Genomic DNA, 22770 nt, shown 5'->3' with positions numbered 1-22770 from the left:
CGTTGGGAAACACCCCCTAGGGGGGATAAAGCGCTCACACGCTTGTCAAAACAAGGGCTCTACCCTCTCCTGAGATGGCCGCCCTTGAGGATCCTGCTGATAGAAAGCAGGAGGGTATCCTAAAATGTATTTACACACATACTGGTGTTATACTGCGACCAGCAATCGCCTCAGCCTGGATGTGCAGTGCTGGGTTGGCGTGGTCGGATTCCCTGACTGAAAATATTGATACCCTAGATAGGGACAGTATATTATTGCCTGTAGAGCATTTAAAAGATGCATTTCTATATATGTGTGATGCACAGCGGGATATTTGCCGACTGGCATCAAGAGTAAGTGCGCTGTCCATTTCTGCCAGAAGAGGGTTATGGACACGACAGTGGTCAGGTGATGCGGATTCCAAATGGCATATGGAAGTATTGCCTTATAAAGGGGAGGAGTTATTTGGGGTCGGTCTTTCAGACCTGGTGGCCACGGCAACAGCTGGGAAATCCACGTTTTTACCCCAGGTCGCCTCTCAACATAAGAAGACGCCGTATTATCAGGCGCAGTCCTTTCGTTCCCATAAGGGCACGTGGGCAAAAGGTTCCTCATTTCTGCCCCGTGACAGAGGGAGAGGGAAACGGCTGCAGAAATCAGCCAGTTCCCAGGAACAGAAGCCCTCTCCCGCCTCTGCCAAGCCCTCAGCATGACGCTGGGGCTTTACAAGCAGACAGGGAGGCAGTGTTGGAAGCCATTCACAAGCTGTATTCCCAGCAGGTGATAATTAAGGTACCCCTCCTGCAACAGGGAAAGGGGTATTACTCCACACTGTTGTGGTACCGAAGCCGGACGGCTCGGTGAGACCGATTTTAAATCTAAAATCTTTGAACACTTACATACAGAGGTTCAAATTCAAGAGAAGGGGACTACATGGTGTCTCTGGACATCAAGGATGCTTACCTTCATGTCCAAATTTACCCTTCTCACCAAGGGTACCTCAGGTGTGTGGTACAGAACTGTCACTATCAGTTTCAGATGCTGCCGTTTGGATGGTCCACGGCACCCCGGGTCTTTACCAAGGTAATGGCCGAAATGATGATACTCCTTCGAAGGAAGGGAGTTTTAGTTATCCCTTACTTGGACGATCTCCTGATAAGGGTAAGATCCTGGGAACAGTTGGAGGTCGGTGTAGCACTATCTCAGGTAGTGTTGCGACAGCACGATTGGATTCTCAATATTCCAAAATCGCAGCTGGTTCCGACGACTCGTCTTCTGTTCCTAGGGATGATTCTGGACACAGTTCAGAAAAAGGTGTTTCTCCCGGAGGAGAGAGCCAGGGAGTTATCCGAGCTAGTCAGGAACCTCCTAAAACCGAGCCAAGTCTCAGTGCATCAATGCACAAGGGTTCTGGGAAAAATGGTAGCTTCCTACGAAGCAAAGCCATTCGGCAGATTCCACGCAAGAACTTTCCAGTGGGACCTGCTGGACAAATGATCCGGGTCGCATCTTAAGATGCATCAGCGGATAACCCGGTCACCAAGGACAAGGGTGTCCCTCCTGTGGTGGTTGCAGAGTGCTCATCTTCTAGAGGGCCGCAGAGTCGGCATTCAGGACTGGGTCCTGGTGACCACGGATGCCAGCCTGCGAGGCTGGGGAGCACACACAGGGAAGAAATTTCCAGGGCTTATGGTCAAGCCTGGAGACATCATTTCACATGAATAACCTGGAGCTAAGGGCCATTTACAATGCTCTCAGCTTAGCAAGACCTCTGCTTCAAGGTCAGCCGGTGTTGATCCAGTCGGACAACATCACGGCAGTCACCCATGTAAACAGACAGGGTGGCACAAGAAGCAGTCAATGGCAGAAGCTGCAAGGATTCTTCGCTGGGCGGAAAATCATGGGATAGCACTGTCAGCAGTATTCATTCCGGGAGTGGACAACTGGGAAGCAGACTTCCTCAGCAGGCACGGCCTCCACCCGGGAGAGTGGGGACTTCACCCAGAAGTCTTCCACATGATTGTAAACCATTGGGAAAAACCAAAGGTGGACATGATGGCGTCCCGCCTAAACAAAAAATTGGACAGGTATTGCGCCAGGTCGAGGGACCCTCAGGCAATAGCTGTGGACGCTCTGGTAACACCGTGGGTGTACCAGTCAGTGTATGTGTTCCCTCCTCTTCCTCTCATACCAAAAGTACTGAGAATTATAAGACGGAGGGGAGTAAGAACTATACTCGTGGCTCCGGATTGGCCAAGAAGGACTTGGTACCCGGAACTTCAAGAGATGCTCACGGAGGACCCGTGGCCTCTACCTCTAAGAAGGGACCTGCTCCAGCAAGTACCCTGTCTATTCCAAGACTTACCGCGGCTGCGTTTAACGGCAGGGCGGTTGAACGCCGGATCCTGAAGGAAAAAGGCATTCCGGATGAAGTCATCCCTACTCTAATCAAGCCAGGAAGGATGTAACCGCAAAGCATTATCACCGCATTTGGCGAAAATATGTTGCGGAGTGCGAGGCCAGTAAGGCCCCGATGGAGGAATTTTCAACTAGGTCGATTCCTGCATTTCCTGTAAACAGGAGTGTCTATGTGCCTAAAATTGGGGTCCATTAAGGTTCAAATTTCGGCCCTGTCAATTTTCTTCCAGAAAGAACTAACTTCAGTTCCTGAAGTTCAGACGTTTTGTAAAAGGGGTACTGCATATATAGCCTCCTTTTGTGCCTCCAGTGGCACCTTGGGATCTCAATGTAGTTTTGGGGTTCCTAAAGTCACATTGGTTTGAACCACTTGAATCTGTGGAGTTAAAATATCTCACATGGAAAGTGGTCATGTTGTTGGCCCTGGCCTCGGCCAGGCGCGTGTCAGAATTGGGGGCTTTATCCTGTAAAGGCCCTTATCTGATCTTCCAGACAGGGCGGAATTGAGGACTCATCCTCAATTTCTCCCTAAGGTGTTTTCAGCGTTTCACGTGAACCAGCCTATTGTGGTACCTGCGGCTACTAGGGACTTGGAGGACTCCAAGTTGCTGGACGTAGTCAGGGCCCTGAAAATATATGTTTCCAGGACGGCTGGAGTCAGAAAATCTGACTCGCTGTTTATCCTGTATGCACCCAACAAGCTGGGTGCTCCTGCTTCTAAGCAGACTATTGCTCGTTGGATTTGTAGCACAATTCAGCTTGCACATTCTGTGGCAGGCCTGCCACAGCCAAAATCTGTAAAAGCCCATTCCACACGGAAAGTGGGCTCATCTTGGGCGACTGCCCGAGGGGTCTCGGCTTTACAACTTTGCCGAGCAGCTACTTGGTCAGGGGCAAACACGTTTGCTAAATTCTACAAATTTGATACCCTGGCTGAGGAGGACCTGGAGTTCTCTCATTCGGTGCTGCAGAGTCATCCGCACTCTCCCGCCCGTTTGGGAGCTTTGGTATAATCCCCATGGTCCTTACGGAGTTCCCAGCATCCACTAGGACGTCAGAGAAAATAAGAATTTACTTACCGATAATTCTATTTCTCATAGTCCGTAGTGGATGCTGGGCGCCCATCCCAAGTGCGGATTGTCTGCAATACTTGTACATAGTTATTGTTACAAAAATCGGGTTATTGTGGTTGTGAGCCATCTTTCCAGAGGCTCCTCTGTTATCATGCTGTTAACTGGATTCAGATCACAGGTTGTACGGTGTGATCGGTGTGGCTGGTATGAGTCTTACCCGGGATTCATAAATCCTTCCTTATTGTGTACGCTCGTCCGGGCACAGTATCCTAACTGAGGCTTGGAGGAGGGTCATAGGGGGAGGAGCCAGTGCACACCAGGTAGTCCTAAAGCTTTACTTTTGTGCCCAGTCTCCTGCGGAGCCGCTATTCCCCATAGTCCTTACGGAGTTCCCAGCATCCACTACGGACTATGAGAAATAGAATTATCGGTAAGTAAATTCTTATTTTAAATGTTAAGGGGTTAAATTCCCCTAATAAAAGGAGATTAGTCCTTACATATTTTTTTTAAACAGAAAGTGGACATTGTTGCTGTACAGGAAACCCACTTTTCATCCTTGAGGCCCCCAATTTTTGGTGACCAGAGATATCTCCAGCGTTTTTTTGCAAATGGCCTATTTAAACGTAATGGGGTGGCGATTCTGTTTAGTGCAAGGACACCCTTTGTGTTGCACGCACAAGCGTCTGATAAAAATGGCAGGTATCTGATTGTGCAAGGCCTTCTGGCAGATAAACTGGTGACTATAGTATCAGTATATACCCCCAACGCCAACCAGCTTCCCTTTTTGCGTAAATTATTCACTAAAATTCAGGCGCTTCGTAAAGGTTCCTTGATGGTTATGGGAGGCTTCAACCTAGTATTGGATCCAACCTTAGATAGATCCCCGAGAGGTGGTCAATTGGGTCCGCCCCCCCCCCCCCCCCTCCATCTTCATCTTCCACTGGGTTTAGGGTGTTAGTGAAGGAGTTTGACTTGTACGATGCATGGAGAGTCCAGAACCCTTCAGCAAGGGACTACACCTTCTACTCACCTGTACATAATTCATATTCACGCATTGATATTACTTTCTGTGACAAATGGACTCTACAGCACATACGCTCAGTGGATATTCTCCCCATAACGTGGTCAGATCATGCCCCGAATACTTTACCGATGGGATCTAGATAAACAGTACCTACCCCCCCCCCCCACCCTTGGCGGCTATCCCCCCACTTGCTCTCCAATCAAATTTCTAAGAAGATGATCGAGAACAGTATATCAGGTTATCTATTGTCTAATGCCCCTTCAGACACGTCCACATGCAATCACTGGTGTACCTTAAAAGCAGTAGTTAGGGGAGCGGCTGTCCGAGCAGGTGCATTGCTAAAACGCCAATCAGCCAAATTACAAAGCGACTTAGAAGCCAAATTGACGTGTTTAGAAAATCAAAACAAACAGACCCCATCTTTGTCCATTCGAAAGGAGCTTGCCATTGTACGGAGCCAACTGCAAAAACTTCTAATGGCCCGAACACAGCAAGCTCTGAATAGATTACGTAAGAGATTCTATATAGCGGGAAATAGACCAGGCAGGTTACTGGCCCGAAGGTTACGGTCCCAACAGGCTCGGAATAAAATTAAATTCTTATTTTCCCCCTCCGGTTTAAACATTTCTAACCCACTAGATATCTCGAACCAATTTTCCCATTACTACGCCCAACTATATAATCTCTCGTCAGATCCCACCACCCACCAACCTACAACATCATCCATTGATAGCTTTTTAAGTTCTCTGCGTCTTCATTCTTTGTCGGAGGCCCAGGTAGAGCTCTTGAATGCTCCGTGGACTTCTGATGAAGCTGATGAGGCGATCAAGTCATTGCCTTCTGGTAAAGCTCAGGGACTAGACGGTTTTATAAACGATTTTTATAAAGTATACCAAGGGCTATTGACACCTACACTGACCCACGTTTTTAATTACATAACTGAGACAGGTGCCCCCCCAGGGAGATGCTGGAGGCGCAAGTGGTGACGTTGCCTAAACCAGGGAAGGACCTCTCTTCTTGCCAAAATTACCATCCCATAGCATTATCGAATGGAGACATAAAATTATTCGCCAAGATTATTGCGCCACCCGAGTGAAGCTTTTCTTGCCTACCTGATCAATCAGGACCAATAAGATTTGTACAGGGAAGGCAAGCATCGGACATCACCCGCAGAGTCTTTAATCTCCTTGACTCTTTGCCGTCTGATCAGGGTCTTCTCCTGCTATCCCTAGATGCGGAGAAGGCATTTGATCGGTGCAGTTGGCTATATAGGAGATCAGTCCTATCCAACTTTGGTTTTAGCGGTCGGATTTTCACCTCTATGCTAGCATTATACAATTGCCCCTCGGCTCGAGTGTTTAGTAATGGCTTCTTATCAGATGTATTTCCCATTACTAATGGCACAAGACAGGGCAGCCCCCACTAATCTTTGTGCTAGCTATAGAACCTCTAGCAGCGAAAATCCGTCTCAGCCCCTTGTTCCCTGGTGTTTCTCTTGGGACCCAATCGCATAAATTGTGCCTCTTTGCTGATGATGTTCTACTATTTGTAACCAACCCCATGGAGTCCCTTCCCCACTTACATTCTTTATTAGATAATTATAGTAGAGCCTCTTACTACAAGCTTAATACATCAAAAACGGATGCCCTGCCAATCAATCTCTCTGATTCTCTTGCTACCCTTCAATTAAAATACCCTTATAACTGGCAAACTTCGTCCCTCAATTATTTAGGTGTTTCCATATCCCCTAGTATAGAGACAGTATTGGAGGAAAACCTTAAACGCCTTCTTGCTTGACTCACACTTTTAACCAGATCCTGGTCACTATATGATGTATTTTGGCTGGGACGCCTAGCTGCGTTCAAGATGTCCCTCCTTCCCAAACTGATGTACCTTTTCTGTACAATACCCTACTCCTTCCCTAAACGGTACCTTGATAAATTTTCGGCCATTATGGTAAAATATATATATGGGCATTACGGGCCCCTAAGATAGCTCGCTCACGGATGGTTTTACCCAAGAATTTAGGAGGACTGGCGAAGCCAGATCTTTCACTTTACCATGAGGCGTGCACATTAGCACATGTAAAGATGTTTGGGGTCGCTGGTTCAGAACTAGGATGGGCTTGTCTGGAGAAGGAAGCTTGTACAGCATACCCGTTGGGGATATACTACACACCCCTAAGAGTCTCCGACCATCTTCTTTACCAACACTTCCCTCTACTCGTGCATCACTGCGAACATGGGACAAATTAGCGGCGAAACTAACTGCTACACCACCCTCCTTTACATCCATATCTCTTCGTGCCCTGATGAAACTAATTCCGAATTTGAATATATCTCGATGGCACATTTATGGTCTCTCTAAACTGAGTGATCTATTAGACAGTTCAGTAATAATATCTTTCCCCACCCTGCAATCTAAGATTTCCCTACCTGACTCCTCACGGCTGAGTTATTACCAAATTAGTCATTGGTGGAGCTCGCTTCCTGTTGTCGCCAGAGATGTTAATCCACATACTCATTGGGTTTCCGCCAGGCTGAATGTGACTGACTCTAAGGGCGAAATATCCTTTTGGTACAACACTCTCATAGCTTCTCATAGCTTTATTGCCCAACCCTAAAGTCAAGGCACAAATTAAGTGGGAGGAGGATTTGGGCCTCGGACTGTCCGATTTCCAATGGAGCAACATCTATATGTCTTCACATAATATGTCTAAATGTCTCAACCACACTGAGATGCATACAAAATTACTATATCTAACCCCGGACAGACTCCATATGTTCTGGCCCTCATGCTCAAAATTTTGTTGGCAGCAATGTGGGGAAGTAGGCGATATATTTCATATTTTTTGGTCTTGTCCCCTACTGGTCTCCTTTTGGGCGGCAGTATTTAATTTAATTAATAACGTCCTCCACACGTCTCTAAGCTCCTCCCCTAATGTAGCGTTGCTTCATTTGATGCCGGATACCCTACCCTCCTGACACAAATATGTATTAGTTCACATCCTTATAGCGGCAAAGGCAGCTCTGGCAAAAATTGGAAACAGTCTACCACATATTTCAAAGGTTATTCAAAAAATGTAATTCCATTGTGAGATGGAAACTCAGTTTGTGGCAATGTCTCTTCACCCCCCTGCGAAGCAACCAGACTGGTCATTATGGCAGGAGTATGGAATCAGTAAAGTTCAGTCCCAAACCTTACCGATCACCTCTAGTCCTGGATCAAGCCTATTCCCTTTGAATGAACCGGACGACTCCCTTAGCCTCCGTTCATAAATAGTCTGATCTCTTTGTGTTCCTATATGTTAGTGAACTTATATGCAAATATCATATTCAACTTAAATGCAGTGTAAATTTTGTTATTTTGGATGTTCCCCCCTTATAAATGTTTAACAATTCCCCCCCCCCCCCTTTCTTCCTGTATCCCATACTTTTTTGTTTGAAATAAAAAATTATTGATGGGGAAAAAAATTACACTGGGCAGCCACATCATGGGTGTTTTGGAAGAGCTGTTAAGCTGCACATTTTTTAAAATGTTGACAGCTACATCCTGCTAATTGGGCTAGATTCAATTCAGCGTGGACTGAATAGCGCAGGAGGGAGCTCCCGGAGCTATTCAATTCAGCGTGCTGTCATCCCCGACTAGAGGATTTCTTCTCACACCCCTCCGGGGATGCGATCAGAAATCCAACAAAACTTAGGTCCGCAATGCTGTTTTGTGCCACAGTGCAGACAAAACAGTATCGCGGCGGGCACTTTAGACAGAGAATGCCCTTTCTCGCGCACTGTTTAGAATTGGAGAACCGGCCTTCCCCAACATGAAAGCACGCAGAATTCAATAGCACCAGGAGCTAATTCCAGGCACTTTTCAATCCACACTGAATTGAATCGAGCCCATTGATAATAGAATAACTTGAAGAGGAATTAATCCCGAGCAACGTCTAGTATAAAATATAAATCTAAGAATTTTTTTTTATAAACAATAAAAACAAAAAGTAAACAAAAAAAAATAGAAATGGAAAAATATGTCTGGTCCTTAAACATTGAAGCAACGGTGGTCAATAAGGCTTCGTACTTTGGCTTCCCCACATACCTCGGTAATGCTGATGGAAATAATGAAAATAGGAGGTGGCAAACAGTTTGCTCTTTCCAGATACTTGTCTCTGAGGTCTGTGGGAAGCATCCAGTTGGAAATAGTGGTATGGAATTTATCCCAACAAGTTGCAGGTGGAGACTCTTTCTCAGGTTCCTCAGTCTCTTCTGCCCATCCCGCCATCCCTTCCAACTCCATGTTGTTCCTGTTTCCTGCAAAATCACCAAAGTAACTCATAAACACAACAAAAAATATTGTTTCAGTATGAATCACCGTTATATATTTATTAATCTATATCTGTGAGATATACAGTAGGGGCTTTTTTTAAAGCAACAATCATTTACCAGGCAAAACCTAGCCAGGAAAATGATTGCTGCTTTAAATAAACATCCGGGATCAGATAGATAGATAGATAGATAGATAGATAGATAGAATAGAATCTAGAGGATCATTATTAGTGATGATTAGGTGTAACACATATATATATATATATATATATATATATATATATATATATAAAAATGTATGTGTGTATGTATATATGTTCTAGCATAACTCTGGAATGCATGGAGCAATCTACACCAAACTTGTTACACATATCACTTACAATCTGGAAACAAGTACTGTGGGGGTAAGACACCCCTAGTACCCCTAGGGGTGGGGTGGGAAGGGGGTGACATGTAAAAATCCATAGTTGTCGGGGTCGCTGAGATAAATAGTGATGAGCCATAAGGAGAGCAAGAAGCTAAGCAAGGAGACCTTACATATCTAAGATACAGTAGGCGAAGCTTGGTCTGTCGGACCAGCATTTACAGCACTGAGCAGGGCAGCATCAGAGCTAGGACGGGGCAGAAAAGGAGGTGGACTATTCTCTTCGGCCTCAGCCTTTTGATAGATTGGCAGTGGCAGGTGGAGCATGTCCTGTTTAAGTCTAATTGCTGATCTTCTGTGATAAACTAACCAGCTAACTTTAGGTATATCCCGTTGTGAAATTAAGACACAGAGACTACAGATTCTCTTACAATAAAATCTTTGTGATTATACTTGACATTCCGTCACAAAGCATGGGTATTCAGCTAGTATACATACAGTATGTATAATATATATATATATATATATATATAGAGAGAGAGAGAGAGAGAGAGAGAGAGAGAGAGAGAGAGAGAGAGAGAGGGGGGGAGCGGGGAGAGAGAGAGAGAGAGAGAGAGAAAGTAAGTATATTTGTTCTTCATAGGCTCCTACATGGCTGGATGGATCTGGACCAAACCTGGTACACATATCCTTCAATATCCGACTTAAAATACTGGCAGGGTTTAAACTAATTAAATCCATCCCTTTTGGTGCCAGGGCCATATATATCTTTTATAAAAATTTTAATTGGTTTGTTTGTCTGTCTGTCTGTCTGTCTGTTTCGTTATGCATTCGGACATCCCTGAAAGATTGGAATGAAAGCAAGGTGGTCCAGTTGGATCCTGGCGAGATTTTAGGGGGTTAGGGTCCTGGTCGGACCTAATGGTGGAATGCGCTGGGCAGAACTGTGACCCAGGAAGCCTGTTCTGGGCCTTCCACTGCATGGATTTGTAAGAAAACTTGACAGAGTGGTAATATTGGATCTCAGAAGACATACTAGGGGGTTGGGGTCTCGATGACACCCCCGTTGGTGTATGCTGGCCAGAACTTTGGGCTTTCCACTGGATGAATTTTGGATGAAAACTTTAATGAACTGTAATTGCTGACAGAAATAAATCATAATCCAATGACATGAAACAACTGTAAATCAACTAAAATAACTGACACAAATGGAAGCGGGAAGACAAAAAATGTGTACCCAAAAGCCTTAGAATAGCAACATTGATAACAGAAGAAAAACTTTAAACCCTTAACCTTGCAATGTAAGTCATTATAAAACTGAACAGAAACAAAAGTTAGATTCGAGATCCCCCATCCCCTCCCCCCCTCCCCTCATGGGTGTGTTGGAAGAGCTACTAATTATTTTTAGTATGTTGACAGTGGCTGACAGTTACATCCAACTAATTGATAACTTAATAACTGGAAAATGTAAACCTGGGTAACGCCGGGTACTTCAGCTACTTTTTTTCATAAAAATAACTTATGGTATAAGGCATGCTGAAATATATCACATCAACTCATTAATACAACCCATTAACTGTCAACAGCTGACTTTCTCCCCTGTCATAGCAACATAATATTTATGGTAAACAATCACATTATGTTACAGTCAGTCATGTTAGATATAGGGGAGTATGCAATTTGCTCTGGTAATCTTGGAGGTATTGATTTCGCCCCCTGCCTATTCATTTACGGTCCATTTTCGCCTGTTTTTAAGACATTTTTGCCAATGCCTTTTCACTTTTTTTTTTCAGTGAAAATGCATTGGTGAAAAATGCCTCAAAATTGTCGAAAACTGCCCATGCTTTCGCCGGCGCAGGTAAGAAAACATGCGGTTTCGCTGATCCACATGTTGTTCGCTTCTGCTGAATTTTTCGCCTAGACGGAAAACGGCCCTTCTATTGAATAGGGCGAATTGCCATTTGCACTAAACACAGCAAAAAGTAAATTTTTCCGCCTAGGCAAAAAAAAATTACCTAATTGCATACCTAAATTAGGATCTTAAGCTGGCCATACACCTAAAGATTATCTTTCCTACCGGCCAACTAGATGGTTGGGTGGAACAACAATCTAGTAATGTATAAGAGTAAATGACAATCATTTGTTCCCAAACTCCAGAAAATGAACAAAAATAAAAAAAAATTAAAAGTTGGTTAAATCAAATTGATTTAACCAATTTAACTGAACGACCATTTTCATCTGTTTTCCAGTGTTTGGAAGCAAACGGCTGAGTGTCGTTTGATGCCATACATTACCAGACTTTCAGTGGAAACACAAACTTTTAGAAGTGTGGGCAGATTAATTGTACAGAAATGTAATAGTCCATTCACAATAAAATAAGTTGATGTGTTTGTGGCCATCAGAAAGCAGTCAATGTGCATAGCCGTAAAGAAAATTCATAATTGGACTGACCATTAAAGATACAATTATGGACTATAACACTGCACTGAGCAAATAGCCAAGACATAGTTTACATGGGTTCAGTATGAATTAGCGCTGCTGTCAGTATACTGACAGCGGCCTCCCAGGTCACTAGTATGCTGGCAGCAGTTCAAGTGCTCGAAAGCCTCTTGCGGGCTCGCTGTGCTCGCCACGCTGCGGGGACCCGATACCCACAGAGGGAGAATAGCCTGTCCTGCCAGTATTCTGGCACCGGCATTGTACCGCTTGTTGAGATTCCGGCGTCGGCAATCTGTTTTCCGGGATCCCGAGCGGTGGTATCTTAACTGCTTCCCTTCTACATATACTGTATGAATCACCAACCCAGTATAATATTATTCTATAAAGAACAGTTTGCAAAAATAACTGGGGGAGTGGTCTAATGGCAATGTATAGGTGAAAAATCATTAGAGAGGCTTTGTGACATTGCTGGGCACATGACCAGGCCAAAGGTGAATTGTCACAGGAAGCCAGGCCCGGTGACAGGGATGTACAAAGGGGACACTTGTACTGGACCTTGATATTATGAGGGAAAAGATGGGGGTTGAGGCTGGAGCAACACATGCATAGGCATTTCTATAATGGGTGCACACGGGCCCCTAGGTCCGGGGGGGATGTCCACACTGCACATACTGCACCCATATAGTATACTTACCCCTCCGGAGTCTTGCAGCGGCAGTGCCTACAGTGCAGGCATAAATCGCTTGGAAAATGGCCCCCGCTGCCATTTCCGAGTGATTTGTGCATGCGCACTGGAGATGTCGCAGGGAACAAGGAGCAGGCGCCATTTTTTTTGAGACCTGCGCGTGTGCCGTAGACTCTGGCATTATGCCAGAGTCTACTAGCTACCGGAGAGGAGGCCACAACGGAGGCCAGGGCCGGATTATGGGAGGAGCGACAGAAGCAGCCATCCTGGGGCCCCCACACATTAGGTGCCCCCCACAGACCCCTGCTTTTTAAATTGGAGCAGTCTCCCGCGGCCGCCGAGGAGCTCCGCATACAGTCAACAGCTCAGTCAGTGTCTCTGGGATCTCTCTTCACTATCCCGCGAGACACTGACTGAGCCACCGGCGTGTGTTGCTGTAGTGGCCAGGCTGATGCCGCTCCATGGCGTCCAGGGTGAGTGAGGGAGTGAGTGTGTGTACGTGCGGGCATGGGGGTGGGTGTCTTTGGCAGTAAGTTGTGTGTGTGTTTGCACTGGGAGGATATCTTTGTCAGCAATTGCTGTGTGTGTGTGTGTGTGTGTGTGTGTGTGTGTGTATACACGCTGGTGGGGGGAGAGTATCTTTTGCAGCAAGTTATGTGTGTGTGTGTGTTTACGCACGGGGAGGGCGGTGTCTTTGCCAGCAATTTTAGTAGTGGGGGCTTCCAGACGTTTGTTGCCCGGGACCCCCACCTGCCTTAATCCGGCCATGACGGAGGCTGCACGTGGGTCCCCCCCTCTCTTTAAACACCCCTGAACACATGTGAGGATGAGGCTGGAGAGACATGTGGGGTTAAGGCTAAGAAAGACACAGGGGGAGATAAGCCAATGACCGATCAGGCTTTGCCTACCGGGGAGGGAAGGTTGCTGCCTAAAAGCATGAGTGTGTCAGGCCCCAAGATTTCAGTTGCCAGCCCTGTAGGAAGCAAGAAAAAAGGTAGCAGACACAACTGCGTAAGTCCTCATAGCCTGCTCAGAATAATAGCATAAACCTTTTTCTCATACGTCCTAGAGGATGCTGGGGTCCACTTCAGTACCATGGGGTATAGACGGTTCCACAGGAGCCATGGGCACTTTAAGACTTTTCAAGGGTGTGAACTGGCTCCTCCCTCTATGCCCCTCCTCCAGACCTCAGTTTAGAAAATGTGCCCAGGCAGATTGGATGCACTCCAGGGGAGCTCTACTGAGTTTCTCTGAAAAGACTTACCGGTATGTTAGGTTTTTTATTTTCAGGGAGAACTGCTGGCAACAGTCTCCCTGCTTCGTGGGACTTAGGGGGCAGAAGAAGGAACCAACTTCCTGAATAGTTTCATGGCTCTGCTTCTGGCTGACAGGACACCATTAGCTCCTGAAGGGAACTGAACGCTAGCTGCGGCTATGTGCTCACACCCACAGACATCGTGACGGCTAAAAGGTACCGCGCAGCGGGCGGGAACGCTGCGCGCCATGCTACCCACACATACACAGGCACTGCAGGGCGCGGGGGGGGGGGGGGGTAAAACTGGCAAATAAAGCGGCATAAGATGCTGAGGCACAGTACTAACCCCGCCAGTATAAACAATTACCTCATAAATTGTTAGGATCTCCTGCTCTGTGCTGCCATGTCGCCATGGCAACCGGGAGGCAAGTGTTAGCGAAGTAACCTGAGCGCAGCTGATACTCCGGTCCGGGTTTTTACTGTGTAGTGGTTACAGGCTCTGTGCACGGCAGGGAATCCGGCGCTGGTTTTGTGCTCACAGTCTGTGAGGTCTGAGTGGGGCGTGGACAGCACCTGCTATATAAACCATCCTCTCAGGCTAGGCAAATGCTGCTGAATCTTTGTTTGTTAGTCAGTTCCAGAGAGTTAGCTAGTACTGTGTGACTTTGTATTTACTTGTTGCTTACTGCGAATAGGCCTTGGGATTCGGTACTTCATTCTGCCAATCCGGACCTAGCAGTAAGACTGGAGTCAGTTGTTTGACCTGCTGGGGTTCTTTTGCTATTCTGTGAACCCAGCAGGTTTGCGGCTGTACTCTCAGACCTGCTTGCTTAATCCTCCCTCACTGTGCAGGGCGACAAGGTGTCAGTTTAGTGGCAGTAAGCTGAACCTGTGCCCTGCAAGTGGGGGTTAGGATTGTGGATACTCTCCTTGTGTCTATATTTCTATCTCTGACCAAGGAGTTTATTCCCACACCCGTTGGTAACCCTTTGGGGGTTTTTCTGTTGCTCTTAGCAACATCATTTCAGGTGCTCCACATGTTAAATCACTACACATCGCTACATTGTCCGCTCTATTCCATCTGAGCATTCCTGACACTAGGGAGACACCCAATTCCTGAGCCTTTGGGCTTCTCCGTTCACTTTGTGTTTATTAGTTATTCCATCACCTCCTGTGTATGTTATGTTATGTTATACTGTCTGTGAGTTCGTTTGCTTCGCTTCCCTCTCTGTTCATACACCGGTATACTCCTGTTAGCACTGGTGTGCGTAACATAAATGCTGAGGAGAAACGCGCCATTATGGGGACGGGGCTTCCTCCTCAGTCAGCCAGCACACTGCTCAGCGCCATTTTCTCTCCTTCCAGGCTGCAGAGAAGAACGCTGGTCCTCCTCCACTGCTGAACCAAGTATCAGGGTGTAAAACAGGGGGGGCACATTGAAATTTGGTGCTATATATTGTGTGATTACCATTATAAAAGCACTGCATGTCAGTGGGCATTTTGTGTTTCACAGACAATTTATTACTGGCGCTGGGTTGTGAACTGGCAAATCCTATCTGTGTCCTTCTGACAGATTTTACTGTGGGTCTGTCCCCTATAAGTCCCGGAGTGTCTGTGGTGTGGTTGTGCACGTGTGTGACATGCCTGAGGCAGGGAGCTCTTCCCCTGAGGGAGCCATTTTAGGGACACAAAGTTGTAATTTGGTGGCGCTGCCGGCACACCACGAGCCTGAATGGGTGAAAGAATTACGTGATAGTGTGAATCATATCAGTAAAAGATTAGATAAGTCTGTGTCTCATGCAGAGAGATGTGATTTTTCATAGTTCTGCCTTTTCATCCACAGGCGACCCCTCTAGGTCACATAAGAGACCATTTGCACAAATAGTACATACTGATACCGACACGGACTCTGATTCCTGTGTCGACGATAGTGATTCCAGGATAGATCCTAAATTGTCAAAAAGCATTCAATATATGATTGTCGCTATAAAGGAAGTTGTGGAAGTTACGGAAGCCCCTCCTGTACCCAAGGAGAAGGCTTATTTTTTACAAAGAAAGAAAAATTAATGTAACTTTCCCTCCTTCTCATGAGCTTAATACTCTATTTGAGGGAGTTTGGGTAAACCCTGAAAAGAAATTTCAGATTCCCAAAAGGATTCAGGTTGCTTATCCTTTCCTGGCAGAGGACAGGAAAAGATGAGAGTCATCCTTATTAGACAGTGCCCTGTCAAGGTTAACTAAAAAGGTGATTCTCCCTGCACCTGGGACGGCTTCACTGAAGGAGCCGGCAGACCGCAAGTTGGAGACTACATTAAAATCTATTTATGTGGCCAATGGTACGTTGCTCAGGCCCACCATTGCTTGCGCGTGGGTGAGTAGGGCTATCGAAAAATGGTCAGATAACTTGTCATCGGAAATTGACTCGATAGATAGAGACGAGATACTCCTAACGTTAGGTCATATCAAAGACGCTGCTGCATACATGCTAGAAGCCATGAAAGATATTGGACTCTTGGGTTCAAAAGCCGCTACCATGGCAGTATCAGCTCGGAGGGCGTTGTGGATTCGCCAGTGGAATGCTGAAGCAGATTCCAAAAGAAAAATGGAGGCTCTCCCGTATAAAGGTGAGGCCTTGTTTGGAGATGGGCTGGATGCGTTAGTCTCTGCGACTACCGCAGGTAAGTCGACATTCTTGCCTTATGCTCCTGCACCGGCGAAAAAGACACAGCACTCTCACATGCAGTCCTTTCGGCCCAACAAATACAAAAATTCCAAAGGTTCCCCCTTCTTTGCAGGTAGAGGAAGGGGAAGAGGAAAGAAATCCGCAGCATCTCCAGGATCGCAGGAGCAGAAACCAACCCCTGCTTCTGCCAAATCTGCAGCATGACGCTGGGGCTCCCTTGCGGGAGTCTGCTCGGGCGGGAGCACGTCTGAAACTTTTCAATCAGATCTGGCTTCAATCTGGCCTGGACCCCTGGGTCTTACAAATAGTGTCCCATGGATACAAACTGGAGTTTCAAGACGTCCCCCCATGCAGATTTTTCAAATCGACCTTGCCAGCTTCTCTTCCAGGCAGAGAAGTCGTAACAGCTGCAATTCAGAAATTATGTCAGGATCAAGTCATTGTCCTGGTACCCTTGTCACAGCAAGGAGAAGGTTTTTTATTTAAGCCTTTTCGTAGTTCCGAAGCCGGACGGCTCGGTCAGACCAATTTTAAACCTGAAAAATCTGAATCTCTACCTCAAAAGGTTCAAGTTCAAGATGGAATCTCTGAGGGCAGTGATTTCCAGTCTGGAGGAAGAGGAATTCATGGTGTCAGTAGACATAAAAGATGCTTACTTGCATGTACCTATTAATCCTCCTCACCAAGCTTATCTGAGATTCGCAGTACACCAGACGTTGCCGTTCGGGCTTTCCACGGCACCGAGGGTATTCACCAAGGTGATGGCAGAGATGATGGTCCTCCTTCGACAACAAGGAGTCAATATAATTCCTTACCTGGACGATCTACTGATAAAAGCGAGATCCCGGGAACAATTGGTGCAGAACATTGCACTCTCTCTGTCAGTACTCCAACAACACGGTTGGGTCATGAAATTTCCGAAGTCACAATTGTCCTTTCTGGGGATGATACTGGACACAGAAATACAGAGAGTATTTCTGCCAGTAGAAAAGGCTCTGGAAATCCAGAGAATGGTCAAACAGATTTTGAAACCAACAAGAGTGTCAATACATCAATGCATTCGGTTGTTGGGGGAAATGGTGGCAGCCTACGAGGCCATACAGTTTGGCCGATTCCATGCCAGTATAATCCAGTGGGACCTGTTGGACAAGTGGTCCGGATCCCACCTACATATGCACCGGAAGATAATCCTGTCCTCTAAAGCCAGGATTTCGCTCCTGTGGTGGCTACACAGTTCTCACCTACTAGAGGGACGCAGGTTCGGGATTCAGGACTGGGTCCTAGTAACCACAGATGCAAGTCTCCGAGGCTGGGGAGCAGTCACACAGGGGGAAAGCTTCCAAGGAAAATGGTCAAGTCAGGAAACCTGCCTTCACATAAACGTTCTGGAATTGAGAGCCATTTACAACGGCCTTCTACAAGCGGTACATCTTCTTCAAGATCAACCCGTGCAGATCCAGTCGGACAATGTAACAGCAGTCGCGTACATAAACCGTCAAGGCGGAACGAAAAGCAGAGCGGCAATGGCAGAGGTGACAAAGATTCTCCTCTGGGTAGAAAGGCATGCAAGAGCTCTGTCAGCTATTTTCATTCCAGGAGTGGACAACTGGGAAGCAGACTTCCTCAGCAGGCACGATCTCCATCCAGGAGAATGGGACCTCCACCAAGAAGTCTTCACAGAGGTGACAAGTCTTTGGGGAGTTCCTCAAGTAGACATGATGGCATCTCGTCTCAACAAGAAGCTTCAGAGATATTGTTCCAGGTCGAGAACCCCTCAAGCAATAGCAGTGGATGCACTGGTCACCCAGTGGGTGTTTCGTTCGGTATATGTCTTCCCTCCACTTCCACTGATACCAAAAGCTCTCAAAATCATAAGAAGAACAAGAGTTCGAGCAATCCTCATTGCCCCAGACTGGCCAAGGAGGGCTTGGTATCCAGATCTTCAGGAGTTGCTTATAGAAGATCCTCGGCCTCTTCCTCCTCGCGAGGACCTGCTGCAGCAGGGGCCGTGTGTGTATCAAGACTTACCGAGGCTACGTTTGACGGCATGGCTGTTGAGCGCCGGATCCTAGCCCGAAAGGGTATTCCCCACTCTTATTCAGGCCAGGAAAGGAGTAAAATCCAAGAAGGCTCCTACGGAGGAGTTTCAGTTGGGATGTTTTCTCCATTTTCTGCAGGCTGGTGTGGATGCGGGCCTAAGATTGGGTTCAATCAAGGTCCAGATTTCGGCCTTGTCAGTTTTCTTTCAAAAACAATTGGACGCCCTTCCAGAAGTTCAGACGTTCGTGAAAGGGGTGCTGCACATCCAGCCTCCATTTGTGCCTCCAGTGGCACCATGGGACCTTAACGTGGTGTTGCAGTTCCTTCAATCGGATTGGTTTGAACCTCTACAGGAGATAGAGTTGAAGTTTCTCACTTGGAAAGTGGTGATGCTTTTGGCCTTGGCATCCGCAAGGCGGGTGTCTGAGTTGGGGGCCTTGTCTCACAAGAGCCCTTACCTGATCTTCCATGAAGATAGGGCAGAGTTGAGAACTCGACAACAATTTCTTCCAACGGTGGTTTCGTCTTTCCATATGAACCAACCTATTGTGGTGCCAGTGGCTACTGACACTTTCACTGAGTCAAAGTCTCTTGATGTGGTCAGAGCTTTGAAAATTTATGTCGCAAGAACAGCTCGGATAAGGAAAACAGAGGCTCTGTTTGTCCTTTATGCTCCCAACAAGATTGGGTGTCCTGCTTCTAAGCAGACTATTGCGCGCTGGATCAGAGGGATGATTCAACGCGCTCATTCCACGGCAGGATTGCCGATACCGAAGTCGGTAAATGCCCATTCTACTAGAAAGGTGGGCTCATCCTGGGCAGCTGCCGAGCAGCTACTCGGCCAGGGTCAAACACGTTTGCAAAATTCTACAAGTTTGACACCTTGGCCGATGAGGACCTCAAGTTTGGTCAATCGGTGCTGCAGGGTCATTCGCACTCTCCCGCCTGTACTGGAGCTGTGGTATAACCCCATGGTACTGAATTGGACCCCAGCATCCTCTAGGACGTATGAGAAAATAGGATTTTAATACCTACCGGTAAATCCTTTTCTCCTAGTCCGTAGAGGATGCTGGGCACCCGACCCAGTGCGTACTTTACCTGAAGTAGTTATTTTGTTGTAGTACAAGTGTTGGGTTGCAATTATTTTCAGCATGTTGCTGTAAATGGTTCATGCCTGTTGGCGTGTGTTATGTTGAATGGTATGTTGTGCTGCATGGTTGAGGTGTGAGCTGGTATGAATCTCACCATTAAATTAAAAGTAAATCCTTTCCTCGAAATGTCCGTCTCCCTGGGCACAGTGCCTATACTGAGGACTGAGCGAGGAGCCAGTTCACACCCTTGAAAAGTCTTAAAGTGCCCATGGCTCCTGCGGAACCGTCTATACCCATGGTACTGAAGTGGACCCCAGCATCCTCTACGGACTTGGAGAAAAGGATTTACCGGTAGGTATTAAAATCCTATTATCTATCATGTACATTCCCCTTTTGAAGGTATAACTAAGTACACCAGATTTAAGGTTAGTGTCCCAGAAAAAAATGTATCCTGCGTGAATCCAGCTAAATATTCCATAATTATTTATTGAACATTTATATAGCACTTTATAAGTAATATTTCATTCACATCTGTTCTTGCCATGGTGGAGCTTACAAGGAGAACATACAAACTCCACACTTATAGGATATGAACAGGTAATGAATTGATAAGCTCAGTGCTATGAGGCAGTAATACTAGCCACTTTGCCATCCGTGCTGCTCCATATTAAAATAAAAGTATTTTATATACTCACTTGAGTAATAAATGAGAGGTCTTCAGAGCGCCAGAAAAAAATTATATCTTTACGTTTTTGATCTAGGGATTATGGAAATGACATGGTAAAAAATGTTCCCTTACAGTGGATTTTAAAATACAGCTTTTCATTCTATTTATACTTTAGTGGTTTAGAAACGGCTTCCAACATTCAGTGGAAAAGTTTAATTGGTAGATGTAGAAAAAAGTACTGCACTCCATGAGCTTGTAATGAGGCGCAGGCTCCATAAACTGTCGCTATGTTCCACCTCTGCCTGCATCCCCACATTTTCCATTAACAGAACCTATTTCACAGGAATCCTGATTATAGTTCATCTACAAAATAAATGCTCAGCTTTCCTTCAGGTAAACAATCAGGCTCTCTGTTCTTTCCATGCAATGTTAAATATGATTGGTAAAGATACAGGCAGAATAAATTTAGAACCTAGATTTCTATTTAATTTTGCATAAATAATTTGAAATGTCTACTTCATCCCATCTAGAATAATGTAGATTATTATATACACACACACATAATATATACACACACACATAATAAAAAAAAAAAATATATATATATATATATATATATATATATATATATGAAATGGATGAAACAAACTGTCTCACATGTACACACAGTTTTATATAGACGTGTATAATGTTTGCTTTGGAAAGAAACTAAACGTCAAAATGTGCTTACTTAAATTGCACGTGCACTGTATTTATGAACAAAGTGCAGATACTGTATGTACCCATAGCAACTAATCAGGAACTTAGCTCTGTTAGATCAAGTGCTAGTTCTATACTTGTAACAAATGACCAGTTGTTTTGCATTTTATGTTCTAAAGCTTTGATAAGTGTAAACGTCTTAGATTATAGAATAATAAGAATACAAGAGTACTGCATCACAGCTAGATCAGCAGTACTTTCATTTTGGTTGGGACAGAGATGTTGTCACAATCTAACAGTGGCTGTTCCTGGTTATAAACAGTACCTGTCTAGATAAAACATGGTTTGTCATCTAGCCAAATGTAATCTACAGTAGGTGCTGATTTCACTGCCCAGCTAGTACAGCAAAGCCAGCAACCTTTAGTTCTAGGAATCCCTTCCTTACCTGCTAGTCTCCAGACGCCTTTTCCTGTACACTTTTGAATGTGTGACTGAAGTTGGGTGTGTTAATACTTACACATCCTCTCCCCCACAGTCGCTGCACTCCGCCTCCAGGCCACACTGGATTTAAAGAATGCAGACCTGGTTAGGCTGCCTCAGGCACCAGTGCTATTTACATACTGAAAAACAATCTGTATTTCATTTATAAGAACATAATTATTTTATGTAAGGAGGCGTTTATCCTGGAATTAACATAATATAAGGGTGTGACTTTTTATAGCATAGTATGAGTTTTTCTAAATAAGCCTGTGGTAGTTGAAGAGTAATTAGTTTTTAATATGGGAGTACAATTTTTTCCACCGATCCAGAGCTGTTTTATTAGCCCATGTTTCTTCTTCTTTTTCTATAGATCCCGCCTTGTGGTATGCGAGTGGGAAGGTGTAAATGTTATTCAATAGTTTGCGCTGATTGTAAAGTTTCCAGTAAATTTCTGTTGTGTGTCTGAAAAAATTATTAAATACAGTATCAGGGCAGCTTAGTCAGCTGCCCTGCCGGCAGCCATTTGAATGAAGTGATATGTTTATATAATTGGCCAGCCCAGTCGGCAATTCCTCCTGCTGCAGGCTCAGCTGAGCTGTGTGAGCTGTCCTGTCGACTGCTACCCGATCTCAGCTCAGATGGGCAGTGCAAATGCAGAGCCGCCGGTGGTTGCTCCTGCCCCACAAACCACCACCACCACCACCACTGTAAAGCAGAGCCCTGGGCATTGCAAATGCCTATGCCTAGGGACGGCTCTGCTGCAATCTCATCCTTATTCTCATCCTTATACAATTGAGGTCATGTCACACAGATTACAATCTCAGCAGTTTTATTCTGAATTTTATAATTAAAACTAAGTAGGTGATATATGAAAGCTTGGAGAGAAATAAAGCACCAACCAATCAGCTGCTGTTATTTTTCAAACACAGCCTGTAACATGGTGGAAGCTGATTAGTTAGAACTTTGTTTGTCGGGAGGCTTGCCACCTAGCAACAGCTGGTGGGTTAGGTGCAAGCCTCCCTGACAAATCGCTGGAAAGGTATAGTGAAAGAAAACTTTCACTTACCTTTCCACAGCCTGGGGAGAGCGGGGACAGAGCCGCGGGTAGCGGCCGCTCCCGGACCCTTTTGCGCGCACCGCACGCGTCACGGGAGCGCGTGCGCACCGCCGGGCACGTGCGCGCGCACCTTATAAGGTGCTTGGCCCCGCCCCCAGATTTAGATTTTACCTCAGCGCTGACGATGGAGGACACAGTGTCTATATCAGCCACAGACACGCTGATTGTGCCCCCACAGCGCAGCAAAAGAGGCAAGCAGCCTTCTAGGAAAAGCCTAGACAAAGCTGCCGACACAACCTCCACAGATGAGGATATTATATCTAAAAGAAGAAAAATTATCAACCCTGTCAGGTCGGATGACAACAGGGACAGCTCTGAGGAAGGAGAAGTCAGTCAGAATGCTGAGACTCCTTCTCCTCCTGCATATTCTCACAGAGTATTGAGAAAGTGCACAAGTAAAAAGAAACACACTGACCATGTTTCTTCTAGAGATG

The 22770-nt window shown here is 45.8% G+C and overlaps 1 protein-coding gene across 2 annotated transcripts in view; it reads right to left on the bottom strand.

Moving 5' to 3' along the window:
• Positions 1 to 21300, bottom strand: part of RHBDL2 (rhomboid like 2) — a 53350-nt gene extending 32050 nt beyond the window's left edge. The window contains exons 1-2 of one of the 2 annotated variants that reach the window (XM_063957189.1): positions 21185 to 21300; positions 8590 to 8801 (exon numbers count right to left, since the gene is read on the bottom strand). In XM_063957189.1, coding sequence (XP_063813259.1) covers positions 8590 to 8787 — 198 coding nt within the window. In that variant the 5' untranslated portion in view covers positions 8788 to 8801; positions 21185 to 21300. Of the gene's footprint in view, positions 1 to 8589; positions 8802 to 20068; positions 20133 to 21184 lie in introns of those variants that run through there. The other variant, XM_063957190.1, reaches the window with a different exon arrangement.
• Positions 21301 to 22770: the final 1470 nt, after the last annotated feature.

This window comes from Pseudophryne corroboree, chromosome 2 (genome assembly GCF_028390025.1).
Source record: "Pseudophryne corroboree isolate aPseCor3 chromosome 2, aPseCor3.hap2, whole genome shotgun sequence".
In the NCBI taxonomy this organism is placed as follows: Eukaryota; Metazoa; Chordata; class Amphibia; order Anura; family Myobatrachidae; genus Pseudophryne; species Pseudophryne corroboree.
Note: the sequence above shows the minus strand (reverse complement) of the source record. Positions and strands in the feature narration are given on the sequence as shown.